Consider the following 20,212-nt stretch of genomic DNA (forward strand, 5'->3'; position numbering starts at 1 on the left):
ATATGGAGTCACTGACAGATGATAAACAGTAAGCTCAATGGTTCCATTTTTAGAATCAGTTTTCTGAGCAGATCCTCACTTCAAAGGTCTAGTATCTTGCATAAAGGGAGAACTAGAAGCATTTTGTTGGACCAATAAAAATTACTTTCAGGCCCTTTAAAGTCCACAGTCACTGGCCCTGGAACAGTGATCAGAAAGAAAAGTGTTGATCGATCCATGAATTTTTAGAACAGTGGTGTCATGCAGACACATGGCCATGAGGAACTGAATTGAGACTACCACCTCTTTTCACAAAGGCATCTGAACAGCCTTTGGATGCCAGCAATTTCTGATCACTCCTCATCGAGACTGGATTTGAGACAGCAGTCTAAAGCTGAAAGGTTCCGTATCTCATTACCAGTTCCTTGAGGCATCCCATCCTTTTTTATTGGACTCTTGGTAGTGTACATGAAATATCTGAGGACATCTTAAGGAGAATTTAGATGGAAAATTAAAGACAAGGACTTAATATACCTAAAAGTCAAGTAGAGTTGGACCTTGCAAAGGGAATTAAAAGCAATAGTAAAAGGTTCTATAGCCATATAAATAAGCAGAAAAAAAAGAAAGAAGAAGTGGGACCACTAAACACTGAGGATGGAGTGGAGGTCAAGGATAATCTAGGCATGGCCCAATAGCTAAACAAATACTTTGCCTCAGTCTTTAATAAGGCTAAAGAGGATCTTAGGGATAATGGTAGCATGACAAATGGGAATGAGGATATGGAGGTAGATAGTACCATATCTGAGGTAGAAGCGAAACTCGAACAGCTTAATGGGACTAAATTGGGGGACCCAGATAATCTTCATCCAAGAATATTAAAGGAATTGGCACATGAAATTGCAAGCCCATTAGCAAGAATTTTTAATGAATCTGTAAACTCAGGGGTTGTACCGTATGATTGGAAAATTGCTAACATCGTTCCTATTTTTAAGAGAGGTAAAAAAAGCAATCCGGGTAACTACAGGCCTGTTAGTTTGACATCTGTAGTATGCAAGGTCTTGGAAAAAATTTTGAAGGAGAAAGTAGTTAAGGACATTGAGGTCAATGGTAAATGGGACAAAATACAACATGGTTTTACAAAAGGTAGATCGTGCCAAACCAACCTGATCTCCTTCTTTGAGAAAGTAACAGATTTTTTAGACAAAGGAAATGCAGTGGATCTAATCTACCTAGATTTCAGTAAGGCGTTTGATACCATGCCACATGGGGAATTATTAGTTAAATTGGAAAAGATGGGGATCAATATGAAAATTGAAAGGTGGATAAGGAATTGGTTCACAGGGAGACTACAGCGAGTAATATTGAAAGGTGAACTGTCAGGCTGGAGGGAGGATACCAGTGGAGTTCCTTAGGGATCAGTTTTGGGACCAGTCTTATTTAATCTTTTTATTACTGACCTCAGCACAAAAAGTGGGAGTGTGCTAATAAAGTTTGCAAATGATACAAAACTGGGAGGTATTGCCAATTTAGAAAGAGACCGGGATATCATACAAGAAGATTTGGATGACCTTGTAAACTGGAGTAATAGTAATAGGATGAAATTTAATAGTGAGAAGTGTAAAGTTATGCATTTAGGGATTAATAACAAGAATTTTAGTTATAAGCTGGGGACGCATCAATTAGAAGTAATGGAGGAGGAGAAGGACCTTGGAATATTGGTTGATCATAGGATGACTATGAGCCGCCAGTGTGATATGGCCGTGAAAAAAGCTAATGCAGTCTTGGGATGCATCAGGCAAGGTATTTCCAGTGGAGATAAGGAGGTTTTAGTACTGTTATACAAGGCACTGGTGAGATCTCATCTGGAATAGTGTGTGCAGTTCTGGTCTCCCATGTTTAAGAAGGATGAATTCAAACTGGAACAGGTACAGAGAAGGGCTACTAGGATGATCCGAGGAATGGAAAACCTGCCTTAAGAAAGGAGACAAGGAGCTTGGTTTGTTTAGCCTAACTAAAAGAAGGTTGAGGGGAGATATGATTGCTCTCTATAAATATATCAGAGGGATAAATACCGGAGAGGGAGAGGACTTATTTAAGCTCAGTACCAATGTGGACACAAGAACAAATGGATAAAAACTGGTCATTGGGAAGTTTAGACTTGAAATTAGATGAAGGTTTCTAACCATCAGAGGAGTGAAGTTTTGGAATAGCCTTCCAAGGGAAGCAGTGGGGGCAAAAGACCTGTCTGGCTTTAAGATTAGACTCGATAAGTTTATGGAGGAGATGGTATGATGGGATAACATGATTTTGGCAATTAACTGATCTTTAAATATTCATGGTAAATAGGCCCAATGGCCTGTGATGGGATGTTAGATGGAGTGGAATCTGAGTTACTACAGAAAATTCTTTCCTGGGTATCTGGCTGGTGAATCTTGCCCACATGCTCAGGGTTTAGCTGATCGCCACATTTGGGGTCAGGAAGGAATTTTCCTCCAGGGCAGATTGGAAGAGGCCCTGGAGGTTTTTCGCCTTCCTCTGTAGCATGGGGCACGGGTCACTTGCTGGAGGATTGTGGATAAATTGGAGAGAGTTGTGGATAAATTGGAGAGAGTCCAGCGAAGGGCAACAAAAATGATTAGGGGACTGGAACACATGAGTTATGAGGAGAGGCTGAGGGAGCTGGGATTGTTTAGCCTGCAGAAGAGAAGAATGAGGGGGGATTTGATAGCTGCTTTCAACTACCTGAAAGGGGGTTCCAAAGAGGATGGCTCTAGACTGTTCTCAATGGTAGCAGATGACAGAACGAGGAGTAATGGTCTCAAGTTGCAGTGGGGGAGGTTTAGATTGGATATTAGGAAAAACTTTTTCACTAAGAGGGTGGTGAAACACTGGAATGCGTTACCTAGGGAGGTGGTAGAATCTCCTTCCTTAGAGGTTTTTAAGGTCAGGCTTGACAAAGCCCTGGCTGGGATGATTTAACTGGGAATTGGTCCTGCTTTGAGCAGGGGGTTGGACTAGATGACCTTCAGGGGTCCCTTCCAACCCTGATATTCTATGATGCTATGATTCTATGATTCTCTGTTCCTTGAAGTCTTTAAACCACGATTTGAGGACTTCAGTAGCTCAGACATAGGTGAGAGGTTTTTCGCAGGAGTGGGTGGGTGAGATTCTGTGGCCTGCGTTGTGCAGGAGGTTGGACTAAATGATCATAATGGTCCCTTCTGACCTTAATATCTATGAATCTATGAATGGAGTCAACAATCAAGAATTTGTGTCATGGTAGAAAAAGGGTCACAGCTTTGGACAAAATAGATTTAAGAAAAAGTCAGAAATCTGTGTAGGGACTTCAGGTTCATTGCTTCTAAAGCCTCTCTTTACTGACAATTCTAGCAGGTGATAACCTAATTTAAGATGCATGGAGTCTAGTAGAAACAAACTTATATAGGCTTGTTATTTTCAGTTATGATACTCAATTTTCTCATGTGGGCGTTTTTTGATAGCAGTGTAAGTTCTTCTAGGATGAGCATTTGACATCTCACTACAAGATCATCTACACATCTGTGAGCACAGCTATTATCAACAGAGAGACAGCATAAGGAATTCTGGACTTCTTGAACTAATGGATTGATTGTGTTGATCCAAAATAATTTAACTTGAACCAACACACAAGAAGTGGAGGCTCACTAATTACCCTCTAGAGAAACTTTAGTTAAATAACCTATAGCTGTGAATTATACGTCCCCAAGAAATTACAAAAACTATAGTAACAAGGTGAGTGAGGTAATATCTTTTATTGGACCAACTTCTGTTGGTGAGAGAGACAAGCTTTAAGCTTGAAAGCTTGTCTCTTTCACCAGCAGAAGTTGGTCCAATAAAAGATACTACCTCACCCACTTTTTCTCTCTGATATTCTGGGACCAACATGGCTACAATAACACTGCAAAGAACTACAGTGACTTTTTGAGAGACTTTGAGGTCTACAATGCATCCTAGTTCTGAAAGGTACTGCTGATCACTGAATTCCACTAGTAGCTAATTTCCAGTCTCCAAAGAAAAGTAGTTTTATTGGGTTTGAGTCTTAGCCCTGACTTATAAAGAAAAATGTTTTTGTCTTTGGAATATATGCACAAGATTTCACAAGCTGGCATTAAAAATTTCCTGTAGTGACTAAATATCTTTGGACACTTTAAAGATGCCAGTACTGCAGTTGACTGTGCAAGGATCCCTGTATCCACACTGAGGCCTGGTCTACACTACGGAGTTAGGTCGAATTTAGCCGCATTAGGTCAATCTAAAAATGACTGCGTCCACACAACCAACCCCATTCCGTCAACCTAAAGGGCTCTTAAAATTGTCTTCTATACTCCTCGCTGACAAGGGGAGTAGCGCTAAAATCAAATTTGGGGTAGTGTGGACACCAATCGACAGTATTGGCCTCCGGGAGCTATCCCAGAGTGCATTGTGACTGCTCTGGACAGCACTTTGAACTCTGATGCACTAGCCAGGTACACAGGAAAAGCCTCGGGAACTTTTGAATTTCATTTCCTGTTTGGTCAGCATGGTGAACTCAGCAACACTCAGCAGTACAGGTGACCATGCAGTCCACTGAGAATAGCAGAGCATAGAATGTTTCTACGCTCCCCCTATCATCTCCGTCCCTGAGGTTATTGCAGATTAGAAGGCGAAAAAAACGCACTCGCGATGACATGTATTCCGAGCTCATGCAGTCCTCCCGCACTGAAAGGGCACAGCTTAACGCATGTGGCAGAGGCCAGGAAAGAATTAAGTGAGCGTGAAGAACGGAGGAAGGATGTAATGCTGAGGCTAATGGGGGAGCAAACGGACATGATGAAGCATCTGTTGGGGGAGCAAACGGACATGATGAAGCGTCTGTTGGAGCTGCAGGAAAGGCAACGAGCACAGACCCCCGCTGCATCCACTGTATAACCGCCTACCCTCCTTCCCATGTTCCACAGCCTCCTCACCCAGACGCCCAAGAACATGGTGGGGGATGCTCCGGGCACCCAGTCACTGCACTCCAGAGGATGGTCCAAGCAACAGAAGGCTATCATTCAAACAGTTTGATTTTTAGCGTGGCTACAATAAGCAATGTGGCCTTGTCCTTACCTCCTCCCCCATCCCACCCGGGTTACCTTGTCCATTATCTAATTTTTTTTTTAATTAATAAAGAAAGAATGCATGGTTTCAAAACAATAGTTACTTTATTTCAAAGGGGGGAGGGTGGTTGGCTTACAGGGAATTAAAATCAACAAAGGGGGCAGGTTTGCATCAAGGAGAAACACACACAACTGTCACACCAAAGCCTGGCCAGTCATGAAACTGGTTTGCAAAGCCTCTCTGATGCACAGCGTACCTTGCTGTGCTCTTCTAACTGCCCTGGTGTCTGGCTGCTCAAAATTGGCCCCCAGGTGATTTGCCTCAACCTCCCACCCCCCCATAAATATCTTCCCCTTACTCTCACAGATATTATGGAGCACACAGCAAGCAGCAATAACAATGGGAATGTTGGTTGCGCTGAGGTCTGACCTCATCAGCAAACAGCACCAGTGAGCTTTTAAACGTCCAAAGGCACATTCTACCACCATTCTGCACTTGCTCAGCCTATAGTTGAACTGCTCCTTACTACTGTCCAGGCTTCATGAGCCGTGGGAGCAAGGGATGGGCTGGGGTAGGTGCGACCGCGCGGTGCTGCCAGCTGGGAGAGCAGCCTGAGGCAGAAGCCTCCAGCTCGCATGATATTCCGGGCAGGACTGAATTTCCATGAGACGAAACTTAAAGAAGAGAATGACCTGGAGTCTCTGGCTCCCATTCGGTGCTCTAAGAGGAGGATAGCCATGTCTGTCCAGGCACCCCTGATCAACCTCACTGAGGTCTGCCAGGAGCACCCAGGAGATGTATGACGGCTATCAGTCCTACTGCACCATCTGCCATGAAGGCAAGGAGCTGCTGCTGTGTAGCAATGCAGTACCATGTCTGCCAGCAGCACCCAGGAGACATATGGTGACGGTGAGCTGACCAGGCTCCATGCTTGCCGTGGTATGGCGTCTGCATGGGTAACCCAGGAAAAAAGGCACGAAACAATTGTCTGCCATTGCTTTCACGGAGGGAGGGACGAGGGCATGATGACATGTACCCAAAACCACCCACGACAATGTTTTTGCCCCATCAAGTATTGGGAGCTTACCCCATAATTCCAGTGGTCAGTGGAGACTGTGGGAACTGTGGGATAGCTACCTACAGTGCACTGCTCTGTAAATCGATGCTAGCCACGGTAGTAAGGATGCACTCCACCGACTTAATGCACTTAGTGTGGACATACGCAATCGACTGTATAAAATCGGTTTCTAAAAATCAACTTCTATTAAAATCAACCTAATTTCGTAGTGTAGACATACCCTGAGTCAATTGCATGTTCAGAGTCTAAAAGAATTATAGCTCCCTCTTCCGCACCCATCTTTCTGCAAGTTGCTCCTTTCTAGTACTGGAAATTCCCTACTGGTTTATAACACTTTAAACAGGCCCTCCATGTACATGACATCTTTGATACTGTAAACCACTGTAAACAACTTTGATTTTAATTTAATATTTTTTCTTTTTTTAATGTAAACAGGACTATCTTAAACAGGTGCTGGACATTGACCTTCATGCACAGATTCACTTTGGCAGAGTTTTTATGAAACCAGGGTAAGAAATATTTTAAATTTTTTGGCCCTGATGGAATTTACCTTGTGCCAAATATGCTACATGTTCTGTTTTGGTAGAGATGCTATTTTAAAACCTAATATAAACCATTGAATAGTTGGATATGGGAAAAGAAGTAGTATCAACCCTAATTAAATCAGTGCTTACCATTGCTAGTGAATTTAACCAGAATTGAAAGCTTACTGCTGATTAGCAACAGATATTTCTATGCTGGAAATCACAGGAAAAAAATCAATGCATTCAAAAACGTGCAGAGCCCTAAATATGTTGCCAGAGCTCAGACACCAGCTTTGCTATGAAGCAGCTGGGAAATGGACGGACATTCTGGCTGTTGATATGCTCATTAAGCATTTCATTTCACTTCACTTCAGAATTCACGTGACCCATATTGGTACAACAAGGAGCTTTTAAATAAGAGAAGGGTGGAGTAGGATCTAGGTTGTAATGCTCCTTGTTGTCTAAATGTTGCATATGGGAATTCTGAAGTGATGCAGGATGTTTTATATGCTTGTTTTATATATAAACACACAGACTGTACTGCTTCTGCCTCACCACTACTTCACTGTAGTGCTGGTACTGTGCTCTGTGGAGACACTGAAAAATGTGGGTCTTCTGGGAGCAGAGAATTCTTTTCTGCAAATCCAAGACTATGGAGTCTTTTCTCAGCTCCTTGTCTCAAGAACTATTGAGTGTGGTTTGTTTACAAACTAGGTAGTTCAGAATTCTAAATTGTGGTTAAAGCTGGTGCCGGGCTGGTTGGTTGGTTAGTTTGTTTGTAATAAAGCCTCTGTAGCCTCATATAATACATATCTAATATATATTGCCAAAAAGGTGTTAGGAAATCCATTGTTTTTGCCAATTCTCCCATTTTCATTTTAGGCCATAGAAAGAGACTCACTATCATTAGCAAAGCACATGAGCCTCTCAGCCTCCTGAGACTTTTAAACAGTCACACATCTTCACTGACCCTGGTAAAAGATCAAATGTACAGCCTTATATTTCATCAGTTCTATCTGCGAAGACATTAAGCTTGAATTGCCACTATTCTATGCTGACCTAGATTTGGAAAAATCCCCTGGACCTAGACAAACAGAGCCAGAAGAGACTAGACCTTGGGTTATATTTTGAGGTTTCAGGATAATATAGTGCGACTCCTGGAGTAAAATATTCCCCATTTGGCCTCTGATGCTGCTGGACTAACATAGGTGGGTGCTATCAGGGAACAGTGTGAGAGGAATAATACTGGAAAGCCTCAACGAGAATGTTGTTTACAGAATAATACATGTCACACTATTAGAAGCTTTCTGGTGACCATCTATATATTAGCATTTAAAGCTGTTACAGCTGCTGTGTGTATGGAAGGTAAGATACTGTAGAATGTGTAATTTGGGGTAGACGTGGCTCCCGTGGGATTAGATAGGAAAGAAGGAAAATGTTAAGTACCAGCCTTTCCTTGTGAGGTGCATCTGTTCATGAGTATTTGTTGACAATGAATTAATCTGTAATCTGACAATGAATTAATTTCAAATTGTGGGTCATTTCTTGGATATTAATGACTGGCTGGGAGCTGATAGCCCAAAATGCAGCTGAGGGACCTTATTCGTTATTCCCATGAAAATGCCCTGCACTGGTATTTTATAAAATGAATAAACATAGTTGTATGGAATAGATTTCTTTTGAATGGGTGATACTATTTCAACTGGTACAAAGAGCACATTCCTAGAGAATCAGTGCCTCTTAAGTTAGCCAGTCAGATTGCTTGAACTATCTCCCATTACTCCATTGCGCTGATTATTTGTGATAACTGTCTGAAACCTGAGTAATGAAGGAACATTCTGGAGTAGCTTAGGAAAAGAGGAAAGGGTGCTCTTTACTTAACAGACCTCAGTCCCAACTGACTACAGTTCTGCTTGTCTGAGTCACTACCGCTGTAGTCACAGGAGGAAAGGGACTCTAAGGAGACACTGATGCACTATAGAAATCTTTGGAAAGCCTTATATTTAAAAACAATTCTAGCTCTATACTGTAGAATTTGTGCACTTCCACTCTCATTCTTGGTTTCTTGGGCTATTTGCATGAAGACAGAATCTGGATTTCTGTTGATTAGAAGTTTATCTTCTCTTGTTGATGCTTCCTTACCTGAAACAGAATGTTCTGCCTGTGACTTCATAGCTGGATACCACTGAAAAATTATTCTGTCATCACAGACAGAGATTGTGGTTCCAGGTGGGAATAAACAGCAGCCACTAATGAACTGCTAAGAAAGAAAGAGATCCTGGGTAGGGTTGTGTTTTTTTTGTTTTTTTGTTTTTTTTTTTTTTGCAAATGTTCTTAATACTAAAGAACAGGTATGAAAAACAGAAAATACCTGTTGTAGCAGCAGGACTCTTTCTAAATAAAATGAAGATATTTGGCAAGTCCTTAAGCCTTGGAACACTAAGCAGGTTCCAGGTGGATGACACCTGGAAACTCGGTGTTTTAATAGTATGGGAGTGAAATTGTGTTTGAGTTAGTACTCAAGGGACTGGGTTATTTGAGAGTGGCTGCCCAAAGGCTCAATGAAATGAGACAAGAGTCAGCAAGAAGAGAAAGATCCATAGAGTGCAGTGGGAGTTGTATGGTTAGAGTAATCAGTCCTTTATTGGGATTCTATGGGCTACTACAATATGAATAAGTATTAATAATACTAGAGCAATTTAGGAGGAAAGGGTATTAGCATGTGGTCAGGAAGCTGGGAGGAAATTTGGTTACTAGGGAGAATGATCAGCATTTGATGAGTAGGTTAAGGTGATTGCTGGGAGAGAGGGAAGGATGAGGACAAGGAGATGAATTTAATCAGCTTAAGTTCTTCAACACAATTTAATTAGGATGATTATGCTCACAGTGCTCTAAGGGTTAAAAAGGCAGTGACAATAAAGAAGAGAAGGAAAATTTCAGATTAGGAAAGGAATGGAAGGTAATCTATACATTATAATAGCACAGCCACGTTAGATATGAGTTCAGTGTATTTATTAAACAACTTTCTTTTTCCCTAGCCTGCCAACAACATTTGCAACTTTGGATATTGATGGTGTACGAAAAATAATCTTTGCACTGCCAGGTAAGATATTTTTGTAATTATTTTTCTTGCTCTCCACAGGTACAGAGATCCATAAAATAAAACCAGGATGCCTCATGAAGGTCAGAGGCCTGGCACTTGCTCTCCTAAGCACAAAACACTTGAGATTTTCCCACCAGTTTTTAAAAAGAAAACGAGGACTTGTGGCATCTTAGAGACTAACAAATTTATTAGAGCATAAGCTTTCGTGAGCTACAGCTCACTTCATCGGACGAAAGCTTATGCGCTAATAAATTTGTTAGTCTCTGAGGTGCCACAAGTATTCCTGTTCTTTTTACGGATACAGACTAACACAGCTGCTACTCTGAAACCCCCAATTTTTATTCAGGAAAGGGTTTATTTGAGGGTATGCTAGAGAGTTCTTACCTCTGTCTAACATGTGATGGCGCACAGGACCTACAGTTCTTCTATCCAGAGACTTCCTTTGTCTTTTTAAAGAATATTGTGCAGTTGTCCTTTCCTCCTATTTCCCCACCCTCCCAATAGATATTCTCTGCAGGAATATCTGTGTTAGTTAAATCACAGAATCTGACGTACCACTAATATAGACAAAAACTAGACAGTCCCAGAATATGTCACAGAACTGTAGTCTTATTTGTCATCCTCAAGCTGTGACAAGGTGCGTGAGGTAATGTCTTTTATTGTCACCTTGTCTCTTTAATATCTACTCCTGAAGGCATTCTGGACCAAAAAAATTCTACGCACAATACTTCAAAATTCTGCAAATTTTATTTGTCAAATAAATTTGGAAGCTCCAGCATAGCATTGGGAAGCACAGGCCACTGGCAGCACAGAGATGAGAGATCATTATGCAGCTCCCTCCCGAGACACAGACTCAGCCGTGAGGCTGCACCCAACCCAGACATAGCGCAAGGACCGAGCCTGCCCCGTAAGCATCCCAGGGCCCTGCCCCTCTGTGCCAGGTGCAGGTGGGCAGCCTCAGCAAGGCAGGATCCAAGTGGGGCTTAGTGTGGGTGATCCAGGTGTGGGTTGAGAGGGTTCTGTGTGGGGCAGTCTGGGTGTGGGGGCTCAGTGGGGGATCTGGGTGCGGGGGGATCTGGATGCATAGGGGCTTGTTGGGGGGGGTTCTGGGTGCAACGGTAATGGGACTCTGCAGGGGGTCCAGGTGAAGGTGGTTGGTGCTCAGCGGGCGTGGGGGGTCTAGATCTGGGGATAGAACTTGACAGGGGGGTGTGGGTGTGTGAGATGGTGGGAGAGTGGGGCTCAGTGGGATGGGGATCCAGGTACAGCTGGATGGGCCTCGGTAGTGTGGGGATCCAGATGCGAGTAGCTCGTTGGGGTGATCCAGGTGCAGGGGGAGTGGGGCTCGTCAGGGGGTCTGGATGCACAGGGGTTGGGTGGATGGGGGAGCAGCTCCCTGTACAGTGTCCCTTCCTCTGCAGCTGAGAAGTGATGGATGCAGGAAGCATGGGGGGAGGAGTTTGCAGAGCTTCCTACAGCCAGGGGAGAAATCTGGGGATGGGTCTGACATGGCCCCGGATGCCATGCAGGGGAAGAGGAGGTCCCGTCCTCCCCAGCCCAGGTACTGGCAGCTGAGCCCAGCGCACAGTAGGAGCACCATCTGGGTCTTCTCCAGTCTCAACCCTTGCCCCACAGTTATTTACCTCTCTGCCGGCTGCCCTGGGCACCCAAAACACACTGCTGGGGAGGGTCGCATGACCGCTCTTGTGGCTTCCTTTTGCTTTCCCATCAGAAAGTCATTTTTCTGCGGGGCAGCAAAGAAATCTGTGGGGGACATAAATTCTGCACATGCGCAGTGCACAGAATTCCTCCAGGAGTAAATATCCTGGGACCAACACGGCTACAACAACACTGCATGCTCAAGCTGTATGAACCAAAAGAGGGCAGTATTGCCTCACTTTGCTGTATCTCTTTGAAAACCAATAGGCACAGGATGAGGGCTGGTCTACACTAGAAGCACTACATCGGTGCAGCTGCATGCGCTGACATAGTGCCGGTGTGGACAGTGCTCAGGTTGATATATCCTGAATTGCTCGGGATGTAAGTTACATCGACTTAAGCGGTAGTGTAGACCTACCCTCAGTGTTGCATTAGCAGTGTGGACAGGAAGCTGCATATTCTGAAGCTAGGAAGAACTTGCTTTACTCCGTTTACCTTGCATGCGTTTGTGACCACAGAAGAACTGCACTTCTTCATGAGATCGTGATTTTTTATTTTATTTTTTTAGATATGTGCTTAGGGTTTCTTTCTCTACTGTATTGATTGTTTTTAGGAGGGAGATGAGTGGAGCATTTACTTGATTGTATAATGTAGATAACTAGAGTTGTCACCAAGGCCAGCCCAGGTGTTGGCAAGAAGTGTGATTGGCAAAAAGTAGGTGGCACTCTTCTCTCTGTCAATACTTAATCTCAGTAGCTGGTGCTAGTTCCTCTGAATTAGTGCTAAAACAATTTGCTGGCATGATGTTAGGGGGCATTATACTGCCAAAAACCAACTTCCCAATGAATACATAAAGAATCTGAGCATGTGCAGTCATTAAAGATCCCATGAAACTTTTTGCAAGAGAACAGGTATTAGCCCAATGTCTAGTCTGTATTATAATCTGATAAATTACATTCTGCGGCCCTAAATTTCCCTTTCAATTTCAGTTGGATACAGTACTCTGCTTCACTTCTTGTCCTAAACTCCTTAGTAGTATAGTTGTGTACTGCTTAACAACTGCCATATGCCACTCCAGATTTAAGTGAAGTTTTTCCTGTGTACATAGTGTAAAAAACTCTTTGGAATCCTTCAGGATGAAACCTGCTATGGAAATGTGAGATTATTTCATCATTTCACATTTTAACTCAAAATTACTCACATGTGAACTACTGTTGTGTTTTGCTCTCTAGGAAATCCTGTATCAGCTGTTGTCACCTGCAATCTCTTTGTTGTCCCAGCACTGAGGAAAATGCAAGGCATCCTGGATCCTCGGCCCACCATTATCAAAGCCAGGGTAAGGACTTTCAAATATAGGCTATATTTAAAATATATAGCTTCTTATATCATGTTGAGATCCTGCTGTCTGACAGGTGCAGTGAGCCACCCCCACCCCCAATACTCTATCTGACTTTGGATATCTCAGCACTAGAGATATGACGATAAATTGAAGGGAATTCACAGCAGAGAATAGATCAGATGACGAAAGGAGAATGATTTGGAAAGATTTTAAAAAGCTAAATATACATTGAATTTGATTAAACAACAACTAATGGTCATAAGACAATTGCATGAAAAGATATAATGGGTGTTTACACTGAGAAGGGACAGGAATAGTTTAGGGTTGGCTTAGAGGTTGCTATTGGAGGCCCTTTCTCCATTCTCCTTCCCAACCCCAGCGGTGAGTGTAAAATTTCCACCATGCCTCTTCCAAGCTACTGTCAGCCCAGGGAAAGGGGAGACTGGATCAAGGAATCAAGCAAATCCCAGTTTCCTGCATAACAGTCCAGAGAGTCCTGTTAGGCCTGTCAAACCGGCCCATCCACAAACTTGCAAATTTGCTCATTTAACATAATTCCTAGCTTCATTTAATGATCATTTTAGCTCCTGAAATCACTACAAGATGGATCCATGTTTTTCACTTACACATTGCTGCATCTCTGTTCCATTTTTCCCAGACCTTTTACTTTGAATGATGGGTAATATCAATCTCATTCATGCATGTTTCTGCCAGTGCAGGTTGCAATTCACTGAGCAATGGAGGCCATTTAACACTTATGAATTTCATAAGCAGCTGGGTTTCCCACTAGCTCATTCCTCCAGCCATTTTCTGGATTTGGAAGGGGGCTAAACTTTTCCGGGCTGGAATTTTCTATAGGTACTGTGCCATTGTTGAACTTAGCAATGTTTCTATGAAGTGCTGCCATTTCATTGGATGTACCAGCTGTGCATAGGGTACCACTGAAGATGTACATGGTCCACTAAGCAATAGTGAAGCAAGTCAAAAAGTACTGCACTGATGTCTAATCCAAGAAGGATAAGAAAAGCAATCCTAGCAGTTCAGCAAGAAGTGATGGTGTTCCAAGCTGACACTCGTAAGCTTGCAGCTGACATAATGTACTAAAATGTTTAAAGGTCACTGATGTCATATTGCTGTTACATTTAAAAGAACTGACTGTCCAAAGCCCAGAACTATGGCAGGGGCAGGGGCTTTTTTTTTTTACCAGAATTTTGAGTGCACATAGGATCTAGGAAGGTCAGAGACATAGTATAAGAACATAAGAAAGGCAGTGCCTGAAAGAGTAGCTCAGACAATTGCAGGAAGGGCTGCCTGTGGAAGGGCACAGGATGTGGTGAGTTTAAGCACGTGGACTGAAATTATGAAAAGAAAAAGAGGGAAAGCAAAGGAGATTTCTGTTAAGCTTTTCTCAGCTGTTAAGTTTGTATAGAAGGATTACCTAGAGATGCAGGAAACATATAGTCAACCCAACTTACTTAACCTATCAGAATGCTCTCCGTTCACATCAGAATGTTGAATGAAAATAGGAAGGTTCTGAGATAGTGTCTATAAAATCACTGTTGTGTCCATGTTTCTCTCCTCTTAATGATGTCTGTTTTAAATTTGCTCAGTTTAGAAAAAATCTATGGACTTGTAAACTGTCAGTGCTGCAAACGCTACCTGCAATCTCAACAGCAAGCTCTATTCTTTCTGTCTCTCAACCAGTCATGCCACTCTGTCCAGTGATCCTATCAGATTTCACAAGGATTGGGCTGTAGGAAGTGCTGATGGTGATTAAATAGATGTCACTCTTCCCTCTGAGTCAATACCCAACTGATACCACAGACTGTCATTAGTGGGAGCTGCACTGTTCGAAGCACCATCTTTCGAATGAGATATAAGCCTGAGATCCTGACCACTTGACTTGTCCATGGAATTTTTGACAGTAGTAGGGAGTATTAGTTCTTGGGTTTTAGACAGACTCTGACAATCCTGTTGCTGATGACTGAGGCAGAATAAAGTCTAGCTTGTCTAATGAAATGTGAATGACAGTCTGTTTCTTCTTCCTCTCTTTGCTTCTCCTGCAGTTATCATGTGATGTAAAATTGGATCCTCGCCCAGAATACCATCGGTGCATACTGACTTGGCATCACCAAGAACCACTGCCTTGGGCACAGAGTACAGGTTAGCCACTTATGTAGGCTGACACAACCACATACAGGCTCCCAAACACCCACCATTACAAACAATCAAACACATACACATATTACACACTTATGCGTATAACTGCACATTTGCCAACAGACACATGCACACACATATACCTGCACATACTTACATGCAAGTTCACTGATGCTGTAGAACACACGCTTGCTAGCCTACTCCAATTTTTTACACGATCGCTTGCCTTCATGCTCCCTGACACACATTCATTTGCATACACACAACCTGCCCATTTACACATGTTCTTTTGCAAAAACATTCACTCACACTTGTTTATGCTCGCTCACAGACATGCACTTCCTCACATGCTCACTTCCACACTCATACATTGACTAAATACAAGTAGGGGCATTGATGGGAGCTGGCTGATTGAATTTCATTCCAAATAAACAGAGATGTTGCTAGCTGAATGGGAGAAACATCTAGTCGAGATAGCTGAGGGTGGTATCTATTCTCTCAATCAAGAAGATATGCCACTTTTTACACAAGATTTGCAATCTGGGAATGCTGTTCGATCCTCAGCTGCTCTGCTCCTAGATTTCTAGGTAGAAGAAGTACTTGAGTAGTTTTTCTATCGGCATGTGGCTAGTAGGTTGACCTTGCCTATCTCTCAGATGGATGTAGATCATGCTGCAGTTACCCATGTTTTTGTCACCTCCAGATTGGTTTAAAACAATACATCCTACATGAAGTTTTTCTTGGAAACTACCTGGAGACTTGTTAGTATTGATTGTGTCTCACTGCTTACATAGGTAGATTTCACACACGGAGCTCTACACCATTGATTCCAAAGACTGAACAGGCACTTTTACAGATGCAATTCAAGATGTTGATTTTTATCTGTAAAGCTTTACATGCTTTAGTTCCTCGTTATTTTATGCACTACCTCTTTTCTCATGTTCCAGGCAGACAGTTGATACCAACTGGAATGCTCTCACTGTCAGTCCCTAGGTTTGAACACCAAGAAGCCAAAGGCAGGGTATTCTCTGTTGGGACTTTTGCCTCTGTATTTTGCTTCACAATTGGTCCAGCAGAGCTGAAATTGTTCACTTTCACAACATATTGCAAGGCTGGGGGTGTCAAATGGGAGTGGGAGTTCTGAGCTCTTTTGAGCGGATGAATTATGTAGATTGTGCTAGGTTTTTAGTTATTGTATGAAATGGATTAGATACTCTTACAAATTGTAAGATAACTATGGTGTCAGTGGAAACTGGTGGGAAGGCAACCTGAAAATGGGAAGATTTGAGAACACAGATGGAAAGGTGGGGGAGGTTTAGGTTGGATATTAGGAAAAACTTTTTCACTAGGAGGGTGGTGAAGCACTGGGATGGTCTACCTAGGGAGGTGGTGGAATCTCCTTCCTTAGAAGTTGTTAAGGTCAGGCTTGGCAAAGCCTTGGCTGGGATGATTTAGTTGGGGATAGGTCCTGCTTTGAGCAGGGGGTTGGACTAGATGACCTCCTGAGGTCCCTTCCAACCCTGAGATTCTATGATTCTATGTGGGGTAGTAAGGGGGAGAAATGTGGGAGCTTGGATGGCAAGGAGGACAAGTGAGTGAATGGAAGTTTGGAGAACCTGGAAAAAGTAGGCTGAGAAATTCTCTCTCCTGGGTATTCTGTAGGTATTTGCCATGTGTCCATTGAGTATCCAGACCCCACGCTCCATGACTAAATTAGCTCCATGATTCTCCTCCTAAGAATAGCCCTTTTTTCCATCTTCATATATTGTGGGAGTAGTAGTGTTAACCATAGTATTTCTCTCATTCTGCTCTAGGGAATCAGATGAGCAGTCGTCTGATGAGTATGCGTAGTGCCAATGGACTGTTGATGCTACCTCCAAAGACAGAGCAGTATGTGGAGCTTCACAAGGGCGAGGTGGTGGATGTTATGGTCATCGGAAGGCTATGATGTCACCAGCAAGAGTGAAGCTTTGATGCATGTCCACATATCATTGACTGTATCCTGTAATATGCAACGGCACAGCTAGTTTTTCTGATTTGGATAAAAGTTGATCAGTATAGTCAACATCTTGAACTATATTTCAAATGGAATTTAAATAAATACCTTTTAAAAAAAACTTTAAAAAAACAAATCTTAACAAAGAAATTTATTCTGATTATATCAAAGCAACTTTTTCCTTTCTTGCAATTGCTTTGTGTGTTCAATGCTAGTTCTGATAGCAGTAGCTTTTAGTAGACAGCAGTAGGTGCCTGCAGAACTTGTGTTTTTTCTCATCTTTAAGATACAACTAATGCTCTTAAAACAAGGCTGTCTGCTTATTTATACTAGCGTAGACAACACTTGGATTTCCCTTATTAGTATGCTTCATAACTGCTTCACAGAGAGCTTCTGCTTGTTCTTTATCTTGTATCTCGTGTTGATGTGCACAGTGCCAAAAGCAGAGTGGCTGCACTGGGAACCCGATCAAGCCCCGAGGTTTCCTCCCTCGCTGCGCGTTCAGGGATATCTCTCGGCCCAGCAGCCACCCAGCTCAGTACTCTTGGGCAGTAACTGGATACCTTTTATTTGAACAAACAAAAAAAATTGCTTCCTTAAGTGCTGACAGCCTTTTTAACCAATACATTTAAAATGTACAGAACTAAAAACTAAAAAAAAAAAAATCAAAGACTGATCTTGTACAGATATTAATGTTACCAGCATTCATGTGGAAATCAAATGAGCGAAGAAATAAAACTAATGTTAAACAACTCTGTACCATAACATTTTCTGTAATGATATTGAAACTTAAATGAATAAAAAAAATTCCTTGATCATTATTTAAAATTTCACCGTTTTAGCCTTGTTGTTTGAAAATAGGGAATAATGTTTCTTTCAATTTTGGGGGGAATGGCTGGGATAAAAGGAATTGTCTAGGGTGATATAATGAGTGAACTGAAATTAGACCAAAAAGACATTTAGAGTGTTCTAAGTGTAAGATCTGTGGAATAGTCTCCCAGTTGAAGAGGTGGAAGAACCTATGACTGGGTAATTTAAAACTAAACTAGAAAAGGCACTGAAGAATGTGCTGTGCTTTTGTTGAATTTCATGACAATTCTGCACTAATCCCTGAGATGTACTAGAGGTGGCATGACCTAGTACTATAGGTCCTTTCTCTCCTTTTCATGAATCTTTGATTAATACCTTGTCCATTCACATCTTGCCCAAATTGTGTGCTCTGGTGTTCTATGTATAGCTGCAGAGTCCATAAATTACATCCCTTTAGAATGATCCTACACTGTGGAGTCTCTGCTATCATGCCTGCTCCATTAATGAAGTCAGACCAATTCTGCTGTAGTAGTTTTGTAGTTAAGGTCCTGGAGGGGAACTAAGAAGATCTGGTTTCAGTTCCTGACTGCCACAGACTCTGCCACTGTGTGACTTTGGGCACACTTAATTGCTCTGTGCCACAGTTCTCCCTCTAAATGGAGATAATATTTATCTGCCTCACAGGGATGCTAGGGGTGCTAGCACAGGGGTGCTAGGATAAATACATTAACATTTATGAGATGCTCAGATACTGGTTCTGCAATGATGGGGACCACAGAAATACCTAGTGAGAGAGACCTAAAGTAACAAGCCTTTGCAAAATGCGCTGGAAGGTGAGACTCTTAAATATGATGCAGACAAATTATTATTACATCAGTTACAAGGCAAATATCAGACAGCATAGAAAATAAAAATATGATTTATTAACCACATTACTAAGAACAATCTGATGGCAGGTTGTTCATAGTGTTGGAACATTTTGTTAGAGAAAGATAGCAAGACTCAAGAAAATGTACAAGTAGCCACCTTAGGCCTGGTCTTTTTTACAAAATTTCACTCTGTCTGAATATGGCTGTGAACAAGCATGTTAACTAACACAATGTTGAACATTATGTATCAGTCAGTGTAGAACAAGCCAACTCATCTCAACAACCAGCTAACCATCATTGTGTATAACTAAAACATTTAAAGGTAAAAATGCCAGGGAACAGTCATGTCGTAGCTACAGTAACTGGTTTGGCACATTATTCATGTTTGGCCAGACCCTATTCCGTCAAAGTTTCTGAGAATCCCCTCACATGTGGATTAGTATCCAGGGCAACAGGGTGTGTTGTGTAGGTGGCTCAGGAAGTTGGTAATAGGCTGTGGAGCCTTTTAAATCACTTTCTACCAAGCCTAGATTGTTAGTGACCGAACAGCGTTACTATCTGAACAATATTTCTTGGCCTGTGTAAAATAGATTGATAAACTCAGAACAGTTCCTAGTGGACAGATGTTCACATAATAATTTACAGTCTTGTTGGCAGCTTCGAAAAAGAAGTCAAGGAATGATGGGTCTCGATCCTCTCACACAGGCTCAGGAATGAGAAAGTGGTAGGTCAGTTTGAGGGGTATTTGCACTAATTTTACCTCTCCAGCGGATAATCAGAGTATTTCAGACCCAGAACTATCAACAGGGTAACGTTCATCATAACTCAATATAATACTAGAAAATATAAAAAGTGACAGAAGGTAGGGCTTGTATTTTGGCTTTTCTGTTTTTCTTTTTTGACTTGGTTCCCCACTTGTCTTGTAGTCTTGGGATTTCTTCAGCACTGTATACAAGGCAATGCACAGCAGTAGAAGCTTATGTAAGAGTCTTTCTAAGTCATATTCATCCAATTGGGCTAATCCTACAGTGACTTATGTGCTTACTGGCGTCCTGATACCAGAACCTTTACTGGGACTATGGGTAATATCACGTATAGAAATTTGCTGCACTGAATTGGACAACTGGAAGGATAAGATGACCTAATAGAGCTTTTCCACTACTAATCTCTAAGATTCTAAGTACAATTGCAACCTTCATTCTATACTGTAGAGTGATATTCAACTACATCAACTCTCATGTTACATGGAGGAGATCAACTGCCTTTAGGGAAGTGGATGACTCAGAGGACTGTTAGTGGAAAATTAATCTTTAACCTTTCTGTGACTAGTTCAAATCTGGCCTGAAGTGTTTGTAACTGAAAGTTATCATCTGAAGGCTCCTAGGTGGTCTATATGAACTGTATTGGAGGAAGGGTCTTCTCAGTTCCCAAAGGGCAGATTTCAGCAACACAGAAACCACAGTTTAATTGACTGCATTACTGACAGGATGAGCATACAAGCCAAGGACTTAACTCTTCTTTTATGGGGAGAGATGGAGCCACTACATGCAGTGGTGTGAAGAAGCTTGTACTGCTGC

At 42.2% G+C, this 20,212-nt stretch overlaps 1 protein-coding gene across 20 annotated transcripts in view; it reads left to right on the forward strand.

Moving 5' to 3' along the window:
- GPHN (gephyrin) overlaps window positions 1–17,749 on the forward strand; it is a 590,148-nt gene extending 572,399 nt beyond the window's left edge. For 10 of the 20 annotated variants that reach the window (XM_073348352.2, XM_073348355.2, XM_073348358.2 and 7 more), the window contains 5 exons: window positions 6,611–6,684; window positions 9,738–9,802; window positions 12,694–12,797; window positions 14,867–14,963; window positions 16,775–17,749. In XM_073348352.2, the coding sequence (XP_073204453.1) occupies window positions 6,611–6,684; window positions 9,738–9,802; window positions 12,694–12,797; window positions 14,867–14,963; window positions 16,775–16,908 (474 nt within the window). In that variant the 3' untranslated portion in view covers window positions 16,909–17,749. The remainder of the gene's footprint in view (window positions 1–6,610; window positions 6,685–9,737; window positions 9,803–12,693; window positions 12,798–14,866; window positions 14,964–16,774) is intronic. The other 10 variants (XM_073348374.2, XM_073348359.2, XM_073348360.2 and 7 more) reach the window with 1 other exon arrangement.
- Window positions 17,750–20,212: the final 2,463 nt, after the last annotated feature.

This window comes from Lepidochelys kempii, chromosome 6 (assembly GCF_965140285.1).
Source record: "Lepidochelys kempii isolate rLepKem1 chromosome 6, rLepKem1.hap1, whole genome shotgun sequence".
NCBI classification, from domain to species: Eukaryota; Metazoa; Chordata; order Testudines; family Cheloniidae; genus Lepidochelys; species Lepidochelys kempii.